Source organism: Falco rusticolus, chromosome 2, assembly GCF_015220075.1.
Source record: "Falco rusticolus isolate bFalRus1 chromosome 2, bFalRus1.pri, whole genome shotgun sequence".
Lineage (NCBI taxonomy): Eukaryota > Metazoa > Chordata > Aves > Falconiformes > Falconidae > Falco > Falco rusticolus.
Genome location: NC_051188.1, coordinates 56,643,546 through 56,660,356, shown reverse-complemented (window position 1 = coordinate 56,660,356; position 16,811 = coordinate 56,643,546). Strand labels below are relative to the sequence as shown.

At 42.2% G+C, this 16,811-nt stretch overlaps 1 protein-coding gene across 1 annotated transcript in view; it reads right to left on the bottom strand.

Annotated features, from left to right (window-relative positions):
• Positions 1-15,620, bottom strand: part of IPO5 (importin 5) — a 44,940-nt gene extending 29,320 nt beyond the window's left edge. Inside the window, exons 1-6 of the mRNA XM_037376003.1 lie at positions 15,455-15,620; positions 10,928-11,008; positions 4,916-5,108; positions 4,310-4,412; positions 3,961-4,057; positions 2,774-2,878 (exon numbers count right to left, since the gene is read on the bottom strand). Coding sequence (XP_037231900.1) covers positions 2,774-2,878; positions 3,961-4,057; positions 4,310-4,412; positions 4,916-5,108; positions 10,928-11,008; positions 15,455-15,547 — 672 coding nt within the window. The 5' untranslated portion in view covers positions 15,548-15,620. The remainder of the gene's footprint in view (positions 1-2,773; positions 2,879-3,960; positions 4,058-4,309; positions 4,413-4,915; positions 5,109-10,927; positions 11,009-15,454) is intronic.
• Between the last annotated feature and the right edge of the window lie 1,191 nt (positions 15,621-16,811).

Sequence of the window (16,811 nt, the reverse complement as noted above, 5' to 3'; positions counted from 1 at the left end):
AGAGATAATATGCAGGGTCCAAAACTACAAGTTAGTTGTGGCTCACAATCTTATCTATACATATATATGCATCATCATTTTTGACCATTATTAATTTAAATCTAACACACTAGACACTCAGAAAGAATTACAGTCATACATCAGAGGCACCAACATGCAAAACCACTGTTTTCACAAGTACAACTTCAAAACCCATTGTAAATGAAGAAAAACTCCTCTAAGTAACTGCCCAAAAGAAGGAAAATGAGCCTAACTCCTTTTTTCCCGTTACATGGGAACAGCTTCGAATAGCTTACACTTACAAACACCAGGAAACTCAAGATTAAATAATTTATTTTTTTCCAGACAACTCTGGAGAGCCACCAAATTAAAACAGAACTTTTAGCCTTCAGTCACAGAACACAGGAAAAAGAAATCAAGTTTTTTCCCAGTATCTTTCCTAAGCAATAGCTACATTCTGAAAAGTAACTTAAATCTTACTTTTTACTGATAAGGTTGATACTCTAGTATCAAAAGAGCACACAGTTATTCAATGGTGTTAAAACTCCTCTACAAGTAGGACACAAAAACCCAAACCTCCAAATAAAAAACAGCCTTTAAACACACTTTTGGGGTTTTGAAAGGAATTTTCATTAGCAAAGTATCTGATGTCTTCCTAATGCAGAAAAATTTTCTAAAGTGAATAATTGGGGTTTTTTAATACTTAAGAATCCAACACTTTTGATAATGCCACTCAAACAGCCCACACTTTAAACACAGAAAAAGCATCTTCTAGTATGAGAAATATTTAGGGTTGGGAAGGAATCTGTCTTGGTTAAGGCCTCTTGGACTAACAGTTATCGATTGTCCTCCAATTCTGGCAAAGGATAATGTAATATTTACTGGAAAATTCTGTAAAACTCTGTATTTTATACCCATTGCAAATTTGACAGTTTATAAGGATGACTAGTTTTCTGAAGAAAGAAGTTCAAAGCGCACAGTGAGCCCTAAAAGGCAGAGGCACTCTTCTGTGTCTCTTTCGAACACCGTCAATGACAGCAGTCAGTTGAAGTTCCAGCTGCTTTTACCTCCACTGCAAGATATATCTCTTGGATAAAAGTTTCAACTATTAGTTCTGAAAGCTCAAATTCCAGCATAACCATCATAGATATTGTACTGAAAGGACTGAATTGCCAAGACAGTTTTATTTTTAGCTTTTTTACCATGCCAATATTTCAACAAAATGAACTTCAACAGCAACAGAAAAAGCATCCAACTGTCTCCAAAGGTCACTCACCACTATTCTAACACATCCCATCTCCTATTTATAAACTCAGATCTTCATATCCATCTTGTGTTACCACCGCCAGAAAATCTAGTCCTTCTCGCAGTAAGTACTTTACAAAGACAGATTTCATAGCATAGTTCTGTGCTCTAAGTTTGCAAAATAAAACTTGAAAATGCAAGCCCAGTGCATGTGTTTTTACAGCCTAAAACAGCAGCATTGAAACTTGTATCACACAAAGCAGGCTATTAGTCTTAAGTCTAAAAACAGCATACTATTTAATTGCCAAACATCAAGACGAATGGCATGCCCACCCCAAATCCTGTCTCACTCCCACTGGTATGCTACTCAGCAGCAAAGGTCCTCTCAGCCAGTTACAGTGTTTGAACAACACAACTGTTAACTGCCAAAGTCACAGACAGGGACTAACTACCAGATAGTAACCTCAGTATCAAAATACGTATCTTGTACACACCGGAGCCCATTTTCAAGTTCAGTTGATTTTAATACATTCCTCTCAGTTTTCATTTAAGATCAAGCATAATTCCATTGGTTGCAGAAGACAGTAAACTCTGCACTATTTTTCTTCAGCTTGTCACAAAGCACACACAGACAAGGTTTATAGCTTACACTGTCAACAGAAACCTGCTCTACCGACTGCAGCAAGTTGTCAGTCTTTAACCTAAATTTAGCCTAATTCAAAATCACCTACAGTTCATTATCACTCTTATCACAGGCACTTAGTTATTTCCATTTTTTCTTGATACAGAAAGGGAAATATACTGTGAAACTGTCGTCCTTCAGAACTCAAACCATTTCTGTCTCTGGTTCAGTTTACAATAGTCTTCCCCCCAAACGTAAACAACCTTATATTAGAATTCCAACTTTTGCTCAAATTCATGCATCCTAAAAGAGATTTAATCCAGCCTCAGAAACTGCAAGAAGCTTAAAAATGCATTTTGTTTGGAAGTTCCTAAATTATCAAATAAAGACTATTTGTCCAGACTGCTGCTCTTTGAGAATCTTTATTCAGAATAATTCTACACCTTCCTCTAAACTGAAGATACCTTCCTCTAAACTGAAGAGATACAGGATATGATAGGTCAATGAATTTCCAAATTACTGATTACTTGAAATCTCAGGGTAGCCAATATTTAAAGTATATTTCAATATCATGATTGATCTAAAAGCTGTATGACTTGGAGTTAAATACCTTATGAAGAACTTTTGTTTATTTATCTAGGTAACACTGTATAAATTAATCAGCGCTGACAGCACTGAACTATTTTCCTCAAATCCCTGCCAATTAGCATGTGTTAACAAAATTCCTTCCCAGTTTCCACCGCATCTTGCTGGTGACTGATGGTTGCGCTAACTAAAATAAAGAGTTAATCCAAGTCTTGGCAAAACTTCATATGCTACACAAATTTGCAGACCAATAATTTACGTTCGGATACAGCCAATGCAGACAGCAATGCCACATTAAGTGTCACTTGGGTGGTTTCTTACCTGCAAGATTCCAGGTAACAAGTCTGCAAAATGTTTAAGAAGGGGAAGATTGTGCTCATTAGCCAGCACAAACGCAGCTGCAGCTCTAGCAGACAGAGTCTTGATCTAGAAGACAGGCAGGATTGGATAAATAAACATGAAGAACTGGTAAGGAAACATGCCTTTGTTTTCTTTTAACTTTTAAGCCTATTATGAGACTACATTTTGTATTATCATTTCCCTTTTACATTTTCCTAACAGACGTGGCAATTAGCTTTTACCATGGGATTTTACATCTTACTTCAAATTAAGGTAATGCAATAATGAAGGTCTTCAGCAACTATGTCCTCTGTTATACAAAGAAGTTTATCATATTACAAGGTCGTAAGTATTTCCTAGTTTTGTTTTTGTTTGTTTTGGATTGTTTTTCGTTAACAGAAGAAAAAACTATTGTTTTCAACTTCCATCCCAATTTCAAATGTGTATGCAAGCGTCAAAGTCCCATTTTTTCAGAAAGTGTGATCTAAGCGTTTAAAACATGCTTCTTTAAAGGCATGACTTGTGGTACTTTAGAAAATGTTACTCTGTTGACTTTCAAAGGTCAAAAAAAGTAATCCATGGGGAGCAGCAAACTGAACCCATATACCACAGCAGGGTTTCCTACCCTTGCCCAGTATTTTCCACAACAAGAGAAATGTTTTCAAAGTACAATTCTCTGCAAATCAGTAAATCTGAAGTCTTCCAGAAAAACAAGCTTTTCTAACATGCCCTTACAGCAAAACAGGCACAGTTTAAGGAGCTGTCATATATTCAGAGTTTTGAGACATACTGTGTACAGATACTATGTATATATACTGTTAAACACAAGGGCCAGAAAGAGAGCTTAACAAGGACCTTCTGATCTCTCATGCTTCTGGCTAAGACCCTGGCTCTTTGGGCCGCTACAACTAGGCTTCTCCAGGCATACTACTAGAAGAGTCTGGGCCTAAACAGAGCAGATATGAGCCAGCTAGTCAGCTTCAGGACCATGAAAGGTTTGAAACTTCTGTTTTGCAGTAGGCATAGTCAAAACTCCAGATGTACATCAGTTTCAGGTAACGCAATCTATTGGTGGGAATCTATAGTTTAACCTTTATAAGTTTGAGACTATTACACTAAGATCCTATCTATGCTCAGGACATATCAAAAAAAGAACATAAAAGTCTTACTGATGGATGCTCTTGATCTTGCATACACTGAACCAGCATTCTCTTAATGACCTCTAAATAGTGTTGCTGTTGATTCCCAAAAATCCCAGGAAAATTCCTAGGGATAAGAAAAGACCAAAACATCAATAAAAACTCACAGTTTAACCTTAACTATTGTTTTAAACTTATCAATTGTTTAAGCTACAGATTGTAACTGTACATGTTAAGAGTTAAGTAAACCACAATACAAAAGAATAAATGAAATATATATGATTGCTTGTTAATTTATAAAGTTGTGACAGGTTTTTTCTAACATTTTTACAGACATGACTTAGCTAACCTGCAGAAAAGTAGCAGTCTGAAAGCTTACCAGAAAATATGTAGAGCAGCCTCACGCAGTCCCACATTCTGAGAGCTAACAGAGTCAAATAAGAATTTCAGAACTTCTGGCCACTGGTTGTTGCCATCTTCATCTAGATCAAACAAAACAAAGTTCTAGAATAAGCAAACTTAAGAGTGGTTAGATCTCAACTGCACAGGGCAACCAGTCATTGTTACTAAAATCAACTTAAAAAAAAATCTGAAGATGTGTCCAAGTTGCAGTGTAAAATACAGCTGAAATGTTAAATCTAAAAGGCACTCAGGAATAGAAGATGATCTCTTTTTACTGTCACGTAACAGCACTCAAAAAATAAATTGATGCAGATGTTTGGCACAATATTCACGAGAATTTAAACAAAACTGGATTGCTAAATCTTAATACAATCTCACCTAAACCAAGCAATTTCAAAAGCAAAGTTAAAGAGTCTTATTTTTATCTGATCAAGGATAATATAAACAAATATTAGGTTTTATTTTAAACCATGAAATCACTTAGTACATGATTTGCAAGCATCTACATGAGACTAGAGAACAAGAAACAAAACTACTATGAATACATAAACATCTTACCACAATACCAGCTTATATAAAATACCTATTAAGTTCCTGGCCAATTCAGCAACTATGTCACAGATTTTTTTCCTCATACTGGACTGTGTTTCCAACTGAATAATCAACAGCAATCCACTTTTGATAGAGTTTTGATCACCAGGTGGAAGAGCTGGATAAACTTCTTCAAAAGCAGAAGACAAAAGACGTCGTAGAAGGACAGCTGCCATCTGTCTAGCCTATTGAATAAGAAAGTATGTAGGTTAAAGAGTTTTGATATGGTAATCGTGCTGTTATGAGGAAAGATGACTGACATCATGCTTCCAAATGATCAGTTTTCACTGTGTAGACTTGTTTGGCGAATGCAATACCTCTCAAGCAACAGACGACAATTATGATAGGAAGTAGAAACATGGTAAAGAAACATCAGCTTACAACCCTGTTTCTGACAGTTATAGCTCCTCAAAGAAATAATCATGAAATCCACAGAGGTATTCATTTATTTCCTAGAGCTGAACCTTAGACATGTTTTGTGGCAAGTTAAGGACTTAGCTGCGTTACTGGAAGATGTTTAAAGCATGTCTTCTTCCTATTTTAAATGGCCCATTGAGATAAATACAATCCAGACAGGTTTTTTTGGATTAACAAGTGACTTAATGGGACAACTCTGTCAGATGACTAACCTGCAAACCTTCACTTTCTCAAACAACCAAACTTCACACTAAAGATCTAAAGACTGAGGAACCCCGAGTGGCAAATAAAACTCTACTCTGAACAACAACAATAAAAAAAGCCCCAAAGCTTTCAGCCTGTTGCAGGCATATCATGAAATGTTTTTCTTTAAACCTGAATTTGAGCATAAGAACCTCAATATGACATACTTCTACTGTCTATGCTTCCTGCTTGCATACCATTTATGTACCTGTATTTAATTACAATTATACAAGAACTAGAAGCAAAAAACACGGCTGAGTAATTCAAAATGAATAGAGCAACACATGCAGTAAAGGCAAAAAGACACCTGAAGCACTGTGAATGATCTAATACCTAGGATGTTCACTAAGCAGTGTTTCTAGAAGGACAAACAGTAATTAAAAAACACCCTCAAACTTCTGATGTGTAACAAAACCTTACACGTTAATTTCTCACAAAAAAATAATCTAATGCAACACACAGTCAATTTTTTTTCCTAAGGTGTTCTTATTTAATGTGTACTTGGTTTTTATATGTGTACTTGTAATTTATAACAGCCTTTGGAATTCAAAAATGTTCAACGAACAGCAGAACTAACAAAGTCCAATTTCTAAAAGATCTTAACCATATTGCTAGAGCATAACCTATAGATGAGAAACACAAACTGCTGCAAAGTCTCAACTTTTAACGTACCCTGGAAAAATCAGGTATTGCTAGCACATTACCCAAGATACTATTGTTATGTCCTGCAGTCCCCAGGCTCACTGTGCCCTTTTCCAATCTACCCAGCTCTTTTCTATACAGCTAAGGAGTAGTGCGTACACTGTGTCTCTACACTAGCAGAAGGGAAGGACTAGAAATGAACCCTACTCTAGATCATTCCTTATCTCCTCCTCAACGGCTTCAGCATGGACCAAATCCACCACATATGTAGGATTAGTAGGTCTTCCCCAGTAGATCTAAGGATGACAGCCGGTGAACAAAGAGGGTCACAGTGCCCACCAGTGCCACAGTTCCCATCATAAGCCAAGGTTCTCGAGCAATAGGTCATCACATGGGGCACATGAGTTAGGAAGGAGAAAGATTCTTTCTGCACTGCCTCTGGGAATTCCACAATGTGTTGAAAAACTTTACTGGTACCACAATACAATGGTATCTTTCCTTTTCTCATCCCTAGAGGCACCAATATTGTGAAAGATTAAATTTCTCCTCATTAGTATGGTGAACTTACATAGAAGCCTTGACTGGGGAGCAAGTTTTCTGGGACTAAACAAGACACGCACTCTCCCTTACTCAGGGCATCATGTTCCTGCACATATTCTTCGACATCCGATAATGACTGAACTCACGTTAAATTCATTCCTTTCCTGAAGTAATAATACACGGCCAGATAGGGAATAGAGCTTGTTTTCATAACGCTTGTAGTCTCAAAGGTAAGAATTTCCACCTCTGAAGAATTTTATTTAAAATATTAGAAGACTGCCAAACACAGCCTGATTGCAAAGCAAAAACACAAATAACAAGGCATACAGAAAGACACAAGATCAACACTACATGAATTAGCTCCTGGTTATTGTTACTAGCTTAGAAAAAAATTCTCAAATTCCCAAAAGCAAATTCAAATGTTTGAAGAAGTAACAAAGAAGCAACTGATTCCTAATAATAAATGGCATGTTTTCCTCAGCAGGTATCCACCTATATATAAAAATTACCATTGTCAATTTAATTTTGATGAACATGGCTGCTCTGGGGTTAAGGAAGAATGTATTTCTCACACACACCAAAGGCTCTTCTATATTTAAGCATGACAAGTACCCAAACAAGCATTTTAAAATCCTGTAACTTAGCAGCTATAGACTTTATTGAGAACAGGAATAACATAAAGTATACGTCCCCAAAGAACTTCCATCTACTAATGAAGCATAAAAAAAGCAGAATTCTCTCCTAGCATTAGATTCTTCTGCATGCCTAAATTGCTGGGGTGCTCACATACAACTGGAATGTCAAATGTATTAACATAAAAGGTCGTCATACTACTCAAATTTCAACATACCACTTCTAATTAATAGCATTTACAGTGCTTTAAAGATGTTCTAGGATTTTATGGATGATCGAACCAAGGCACAAGAAGAAAACCAACTTGCTCAGCAGGGCAGCAGAAAAGTTATGAACAGAAATCTGGGATACCATGCTCTCCACTAGCATTCAAAGTGTCCAGGTAACCCCTACACATTTTGTAAGAAAATGACCAACCATCTTGTGTAGCACAGTCACAGTGATTTTTAATTTTCTTTAATGCTCCTTTTAAGTCCTCAAGGAGGAAAACATGCATGGATGGAAGCAATCAATATTTGGGACATGGTCCAAAGATGGACTTGCACAACCTTATTCTGGGATCCAGCCCCATGTGGGATTCAAAGCATGCAGTGCCTGAGATCCACATACAACTCAAAGGCAGAATTGTGGCGCATCAGAAGTCCATCCTTCCTTCCCCTCCAAATGCTGAAGAGGAGGCTGCCCATGCAGTGGTTTTCAGACTAAGAAATGCAATCTTTTCATGTGGCAATATGGAGAAGGGGAAGGAAAGGTCAGAGCCCTGTAAGGCGGCTCTGAGTAATGCAGAAACACAGTTTTATACAGCATGTGTTACTGTATTTCACAGGGCTCGAAATTAGTCAACTGTAAATTAGGACACAACCGCAAACTGCCAATCTGGAGTTAACCAGGAAGAATAAAAATGCAGGAGAAAATGCAGAACAACTGTTCCTCTCTGAGATTTAGGTGGTAAATCGAAACGGCAAAGGAACAGCCTCTAACACGTGAGAGACATCCTAAAAGTAAAAACCATGAAATAAACCGTGAATATATACCACCTTTCTGTTCAAGCCTTTAAAATGCAGTTGCGTAGGAAAAAGTACAGTCCTAACTTTGTAACAGTGAGACTACACATTTGGGAAGTTGGAGACCTGGGTTCAAGTCCTTCCTCAGCCTGAGGTGTACAAACTCGCATATCATCTGCGGCAGAAGTGTTCTAACTGCTAAGTCCAACGCTTCACTTCTGTGAACAGCGTTACTCTGCTATCAGGAAACTATGAAATGAGAACAGAGGGAAAAGGTGCTTATTTTCACAGTTTAGGCATTTGGTTAGAAGAAAACCTTTTTTACAGTTAGTTTTTAAAAGAGTTACTCCTGATCAAGCTTAATTATTTTTTCCACATCAAATGTAAGGGGTCCTGGGATCTGAATCTCTGTTTCTCCGTTTAAATGTCAAAACTACTAGCTTACAGAGTCAGGATTCCCCCAGCTGTTGTCCACATAGTCCTACAAATCTTGTGACCTCTACAACACCCCTGCCAAGCTCCTGCAACCAGGATGGAGTATTTTCTTCGGCCTAGTTTTCCTGGGATGGGGGTAAAGCAATAAAGAGGCTTCAGGATGAACAGGGATCTGAACACAGCTTTCCCATAGCCTGGGCGAGGGACCTTTACAGTTCTAAAGCTTCTTCCAGTAGCCCATGCTCAGTGGTGCCGGTACATTCAGTGTGCTCAGAGGACATATACCAGGCCTAAAGCCCTATTCACTGGTGACACATGCACTATTCTGCCCAGTGTTTGGATCTACATGAAACATATGCTCATCTATTGATACCAGCACCATACTGAACACGCACAGAATGCTTCCCTGTATGTTTATATGCAATGTTTAGATCAAGCACGGGGATGACTTCACTTAGGCTTTAATTAGGATACTTTGTATTTGGAAATCCAATAGGGAAGAAAGGTTGTTTGCCCGTTTTATCATCAGGACGTTTTGAGTCCATCACCTAATATCTACTTAAGTTATGAGCTTTCACTGATTTATCCATTGGTGGAGTTAAATATCAAGTTATTCTACAAATATTAACCTCTTACGTCTTCGGTAAGAGTAACTTCTACAGGTGAAAAGTTTCTTTGCATTTGAGTAAGTTGGAAGCCAAGTCATTGGCAAGACTCTGAACAAGTTTTAGACTGGGTTATTTCCTTAGTTGACATAAAGAGAATAAAATCAGTTAAAATACATGGAGCAAGTATTTACTTACATAAGCATGACTTTGTAGTTGTCAACTCAGACTTATCAAATGTATTCAAAACAGAAGCATGTGCAATACAGCTATGACTTCTAGGGCATAGTATTATCCGATTATTATATATGATATTATTCTGGTGAAGAAGCAGCAGCAGTAGAACTTATTTCTCATGGCAAATTTAAATACAAGAGAGACTACTCTACAGCCTTCTATCATTTGAAACAACTCAGAGAGGCAGGAGGGAAAGCTACATAGCTCTTATGCAACCAGTTGCTAGTATAATATTGAAAGGTTCTGTCAGAAGAACACTGCTTTGTAAGTAGATAGGCATCAATATTAGTAAGCTAATACTTACCGAGCACTAAAAACTTCAAACAGCATCTACCTCTAAATTGGAATACAATCTACCAGAAGAGATAATAATCTAGAAACAGCACACTTATGCTCTCCTTATAATATTGTTCAGAAACTCTACATGGTACACCCTTCCGTTGTTCAGTAAAATGCTAGATAGGAGCAGGGGGAAGTCAAACGATTTTACTTTTAAGTGACTGCGAAGTTTGTAATATTTTGAAAGTCTGGTTGTTCTTCACTCTGCATATCCAAGTGAATTAACATTCTCACCAATAAGTACTATACCTGATTGCTAAAGTGTGTGAGCCTTTGCAAAATTAAGGAATAACTAAAAGGCACACTTACTGTAGGCCCACAGTAAAAAAATTATATAGTGCTTAGACTGCTCTCCATTCACTCCGTAACACTGCTAGATGACTTAATGAGCATATCCTCACCAAATAGGATAAAATACAAAAGCCACCTGAATAAAACATGCAAAACAACTGCTACCTTTTCTCTCCCCAGTTCCCATTTGAGAAGCACACGAAGTTTCAGATGATACACAAGTTTAACACACTTAGGCACAGGACCCCAAAATGGAAAGCATTTTTCAACTGTAACTTGAAGGAACATCACAGTAACAGTCGTATATTAGTTACACATTTTAAGGAAAGAATCTGTTCATAAAACAATACACCCAGCCAGAAAACAATGGAGATCTAAGCAGTCACTTACGAAAGACTACTTTTAAAACTAAGTATCCTACATCAAAAGGTCTCAGCTAGCTAACTTGACATGCAACAAACTAAATGAGTGGTCCCTCTACAAATGTGCACTAAATTAAGATGATTCAGTTAATGCCTGGCCTTGTTCATTTATCCCAAAATGACCAGCACTGATTTCTTACCCGCTTCTCCAAGCTCCCTTGAAAATCTGCAGAATTCAAAGGTTACTGAGACATACCTCCTCAGCAGCAGCAGTATTCCTGATTGCTTGTAGGAGGAACGTGATCTTGGATTGACCTGGAATATTTTCATATGTCTCCTGCATAAAAAGGGAAACAGTTTATTGTAAACAATTGATATAAAGCATGTGTTAAGCATTAATACGAATCAACTTTCTTTTTAAACAATTTCAGTATCCATCCAGTTAATAGAAAATAACATAGCAAAAAATTAAACCTATCAAAATAAAATTTTCTGACCTATTTTAAAATAATGAATAAAATCTTAGTTATCCAGTAAGACTTGCCATATTGGAATGATCTACATAAGCATTACTGGCCACTTACGAGATAAGTTATGAAATACAACATAAACGGAACAAGTATCCTCCTGGAAATAAAACATATATGGAACGTATATCCTCCTGGTAATCCATCGCAGCTTCTATCACATCAAAGGATTAAGGACTTTGGAAGCCTGAGACTGAACTATGACCAACAGGTTAATAACCACTGACAAACGTACAGTCAAAAAATTTGTTCAGTTCTTTTTGAACGTTTTTATGGCCTTTACAATGCTGTGTGGCAGTCAAACATCTCAACTACACATTTTGAATAAGAACTTTTAATTTCTAAACTCCTGGCTGAGTTTCAGACAAAGAGACTATTTCGTCTCCCTCTTAGAGAAACCCTCTTAATAAAATGGGAAGTTTAATGAGAAGTTCAGTTACATTGTCTTGCCCACTTCTGGCATATAGTTCATTCACTACAGCTCTTTATTAGATTGTTATTTAGAAGCTAGAGTGAGCACACAGCAAAGTAACTTTTGCTGTCCAAAAAATGGTATATGTGATAATTTTAAAACTATAAATGCTTGTCTCTAATATACAAAACCTACGCAAGTAAGAGCAGGGGAATTACATGCTGACGAGCAACCACTTAGAACATTCAGAAATAGTCCTATACTTACCAGCTTGGAAAGAGCTATTTTTTGCAGACACAAACTTGAAGATAAATTACTCCACCCTTTCCAAATACCCACTATCTCATTCTGAACTCAAGGAACAAGCCTACCACACAAAGACCAGGTTCATTTCAATCAGTTCTCTGCCTGCCTACTTCCTATTCTTACCACTGCAGCCGTTCTTCCTAATTCTCTAGCAAATTTACACAACTTGACAGTATAGCTGCTATTTTCAATAGTCTCCCCATCACACATTTATTATCAGACATCATCTTCCTCCACTTTCTGTACCTTTTTCCTAGTAGGCCTCATTCAAGTCAATTCATACTTCATATTCTCTCTAGTTGCTAGTACATGCTCACAATCAGTAAGACACTGAAACCCCCCCAAATCCCTGCGTTTAATCTAATTATTTCATGGAGTGCAAAATTAAATGAGGTTTAGGGTCAGAATAGAAAAGTCTTCTCAGATTAACCGTTTGCAAGAATGTATGTATTTATATTGCACTATTACCTACAAATACAGAAACAAGAAGGTTCCCTAAACACAGGCCCAGCACAGACCTGAACTTATGCTTTCATGGACAGCTGAAGCACTCTAAAAGCTGGCTTCCCTCATGCCAATTCTGATCATAATAAAATTCTACTTTGAGTTGTTTAAATTCACTAGAAAGGGCAGCAACCTATCCAGCTGTTCACTAGCATAATTCTGCCGATTCAGTAAACTGGATTCAGAGGATGCCAAGGAGCACCAGGGTAAGGCTGGCAAAAAGGAACCTATGGCCAAAACCTTCCTTCTGTGCTGGTGGAGGACTACTTTGCTGGCTCCACCTATCTTACCAGCCTTGGCTATGCCCTAACTATGTACCTGGATCCTGCTACACCTTCACTTTTAGCTCATGGTTAGTTCCCCAGCTACTTTATCCAGAGGTACAAATTTCTCACATAGCAGAACCAACTTTCAGAATACATGCAAATATCTATTATCTACACTTAGTACTCGTGTTTTTCCAAACCTGAGAAATATAATTTAAAGAAGAGCATAAAATCACCAAGATGAAGTAAATACAATTTTCTCTATCAGAAGACAGATACACAAATAAAAGACAGGCTTTTCCAGCCAACAGACAGCATCTCAGTAATTTTTAATGAGAGATAAATGAACGAACCAGGCTTCAGCAAACTGGTTGGAATAAGTTATTAGTGTGCTAGCACATACATAGATCTATATACATAAACAAATAAAAACAGGGTTTAGGCGATTAGACTTTCCTTCTCTCCCTTTTTTTTTTTTATAGCTTTCACTACACCCCCATCCAAACAGGGTATGACTCTATCCACATACTCTAGTCTAGTCTTCAATGTAACACCACCAGTCACCCTGATTTTGAAGACCAGACATGTAAGAAATAACCCAAGTCTGTTCTCCTTTGGTTCCCTGTCTATCCATTTCTCATTCTCACTGGTTTTCATTGGACACAAATGAAAACCTCATATGCAATTCACCTGCAATTATGTGAATCCCTGTAGTATTCAATATTGCCTTCCAACAGCAAGTACACTTTAAAAAGCTGATTGGACTGTGCAGATGTTTAGTATCATTTGAGTCTTGTATGATTTTAGCAAGCTGATACTCTAAATGCTATGCAATAGTTTCAGCCAAATAAATATTACTTCAAGAAATGGACAACTTTGTATTCAATCTAGCTACACTGTAGAGACACAGATTTGTGTTTCCAGGTACAAGTTCATTAACCCACCATGAAGACAACTGAGCTGGGTGCTTCACATCTGTGCATGGTGGAAGAATGAGAGACAATAGGCATAAATTAAAAAAAAGGAAGTTCAGACTTTTTGCTTTAATGAGGACAGCCAAGCAGGAACGGGTTGCTCAGAGCTTGTATAGCCTCCATTATTGGAGGTTTTCAAGACTCAACAGGACAAAGCCCCCGAGTGACCTGGTCTGACCTGATAGCTGACACTGCTTTGAGCAGGAGATTGCACTACAGACCTCCTGAGGACCCGTCCGCTCTGAATGATCCTAATCCATAAAAATACTTGCATATTCTTGGAAACATGCAGAAACCAATGCCAGATTAAATGCAGTTAAATATGTCAAAGTTATACTACTTGCTTTTATTTGTATACAAAACTGATAGACTTTGAAAAGTTTGCTAATCTATGCTTTATTTCACAGGCATTATGAGACAGCCGTCCAATAGATTTGCTTTGTTACAGTTTTAATAAAATTCAAGAAGGTGTGAGAAATGTTATGTTACATGCAGGCAGTTGAAAAGTGAAAGAAATTCAGCTCCCAGGGAACAGCCTCCATTCCAGTTCTATGTTCAGGCATGTGGGAATAATTCTTGCTACTTCACTAGAAAGTGTGTGCAGTAATCAATAGTGAGCTGCGCTAGCTTTCTGAAAACATCCGTCTCCCCCTCCTTCCCGTTCCCAAATTATATTTGGGGTGTTTTCAGCGCAGCAACGGGAACAATAATACTTTTTATTCTTTGCCAAACAATGCGCTGAACTCTGCTGACCGCTGAAGTGATGAGAGCGATAAAAGACCCGATGCAGCCATCCAGTGGGAATTCACGCTAAACCTAGACGCGAGTATTTAATTCAATGGGAGAGATTCCCCACCAGGCTTGACAATGGAGTCTTAAGCATGACAGAGAGAAAGAATTAACGTGGCTTAACCATCACAAAGAATTGTAGCTGAAATAACACATCTGAAAAGTTTTTGCTGATAACGGAGAAACTCAGCATATTGGAAAACGCTTCTTTTAGTGAAATATTTCTTAGCTGACGGAACACTTGAACGCACGGCCCACTCCGGAGTTAAAAACTAAACTATTGTGGGGCAGCAGCACAGGACCCGGGCGGGCCGGGGGGCAGCCGCGGCGCCGCTCCCGCCCCAGCGACCCCGGCGAGGGCCGCCCCGGGAGCGCGGCAATGCGGCTACAAGTGCGGCCACCCCCGGGACTCGGCGGAGCCCTTCAGTCCCGTCCCGGCGAGCTCCGCGCCCACGGCGGGCAGGCACCCGCCCTGACCTCGTTTGGGGGCGCCCCCCCTCCCCCCCTCCCCAGCCAGCGAGCACCGGCCCCGCCGCCGGCTCGGCCTCCCCTCCCCGGACCGCGCTCCGTCACGCCGGCCAGCCCGGGAGGAGCCGGCCCAGGCCCCGTCTCGCCATGGGCAACGGGGAGCAACGGCCCCCAGGGAGCTCCAAAGGGGCCGGGCGGGGGAGCGGTGCCCGGCGTGCAGGGCCGCCGGAGCGGGGGCTGGCGCGGCCGAGATCCCCCCACGCCCTCACCCGCCGGAGCCCGCGCCCCCGCCAACGGCCAGAGCGGCCCCCGCGCCCCGCCGAGGCGATCGGCCGCAACCGCCCGGCTCCCCCGCGGAGGCCGGCGCCGACGGCGGCGTGGGGGAAGGCCCGGGCCACCCCGGCAGCAGCTGGTGCCGCTGCTCACACGCGGAGCTCGGCCGGCGCCGCCGCCTCCCTGCAGCCCCCCTCCGGCAGGGTCTGGGAGGTCTGACAGGCCGGTCTGGCGCCCAGGGCCGGGGCGAGGCGGACCCGTTACCTCGGCCTGCTTGCGGACCGCATTGTCTGGGCTGAGCAGGTTGCCCAGGAGAAGGTAGAACTGCTGCTGCTCCTGCTCCGCCGTCGCCGCCATTGCTGCGAAAGGGAAAGAGAGCGAGGCCGGCCGGGCGGGGACAGGGAGGCGGGGAGGGGGAAAGCCGGCCTCGCCGCCAGCGGAGGGGGCGGAGCACGAGCCGGAGCCGCGCTCCGCTCCCGGCTCCCCCCTAGGGCCGACCGCGCCAGCCGCGCTCTAGAACGCTCCCATTGGCCGCGACGCACGGGGTCTCGCCCCCGATTGGCCTGCTTTCTCTATGACGTCCCGGCGACTCGGGGCGAGGGGAGGAGCGGAGAGCGGCCGGACGGCCGTCCCTGAATGGTGGTTCGTCTCCTCTCGTCTCATTGGTGCGCTGCCGGGCCGGAGGTGGGAGGTAGAGGCGGGGAAACGCCCCGAATGGCACTCTCATTGGCAAGCGGCCCTGGCAATCTCGGGGGGATTGGTCAGAGGCACGTCGGGCGGTGTGGGAAGGGCGGGGTCGCGCCGGGACGCCGAGCTGGAACAGCGCGGTGGGGGAGGGGAGGGGAGGGGAGGGGAGGGAAAGCGCGGGAGATTGCAAGGCGTCTCCTTCCCCGGGCACCGCCGTTCCCGCTGCCGCTCCGTGACGTCGTGCGGCCGCTCCGCCCCTGCCGCGCCTTCCTTCCCCCCGAGGGCGCCGCGCTGGGGGGTGCTGGTGAGCCCCAGCTGGCGGAACCCTGCTGGGGGGAGCTGGTGCGTGGCCTGACGGGGCGGGGGAGAGCTGGGGGGGCTGTGCCGCGGCCAGGTCGGGGCTGCCGGGCCGCGGTTTGCTGAGGGGTGTGTGGGGGCGGGGGGAGCCCGTGATCGTGGGTTCCTGCCACGCGGGAGAGACCGCTCAGCACGCGGTAGGCGGGCGGGATCGATGCGCGTCACGGGCTTTCCCCGGTGGGTCCGTGTGGCAGGTGGCCGTTATGGTGTAACGTAGGCAGGAGGTGTAAAGGTGCAGGATCCTACACCTTGGCCTGCCCTGTACACCGTTATGTGCGTCCTGGCCCAGCTCTGCTTCAGGTGAGCCCAGCACCCCTGCGTACCCCGTGTCTGCTGCCGTGTGAGGTGATGTGGTCAGGCCTGTGTGGCGCCCCAGTACGGCGGCCAGTAATGCACCCCACCCGCTGGTCCCTCCCAGGGATGGGATGGGATAAAAGGCCGCTAGCATTCCCTGTGCTCACAGGGAATGTGTGAGGTTCACAATGTGCACCCTGAGAGGCTCTGGATGTCGCCCCGCTCGCTGGCAGAGGGCTCTCTGCCACGGGGTGCGGTATGGGCTGTGGGGGTTCAGCCATGG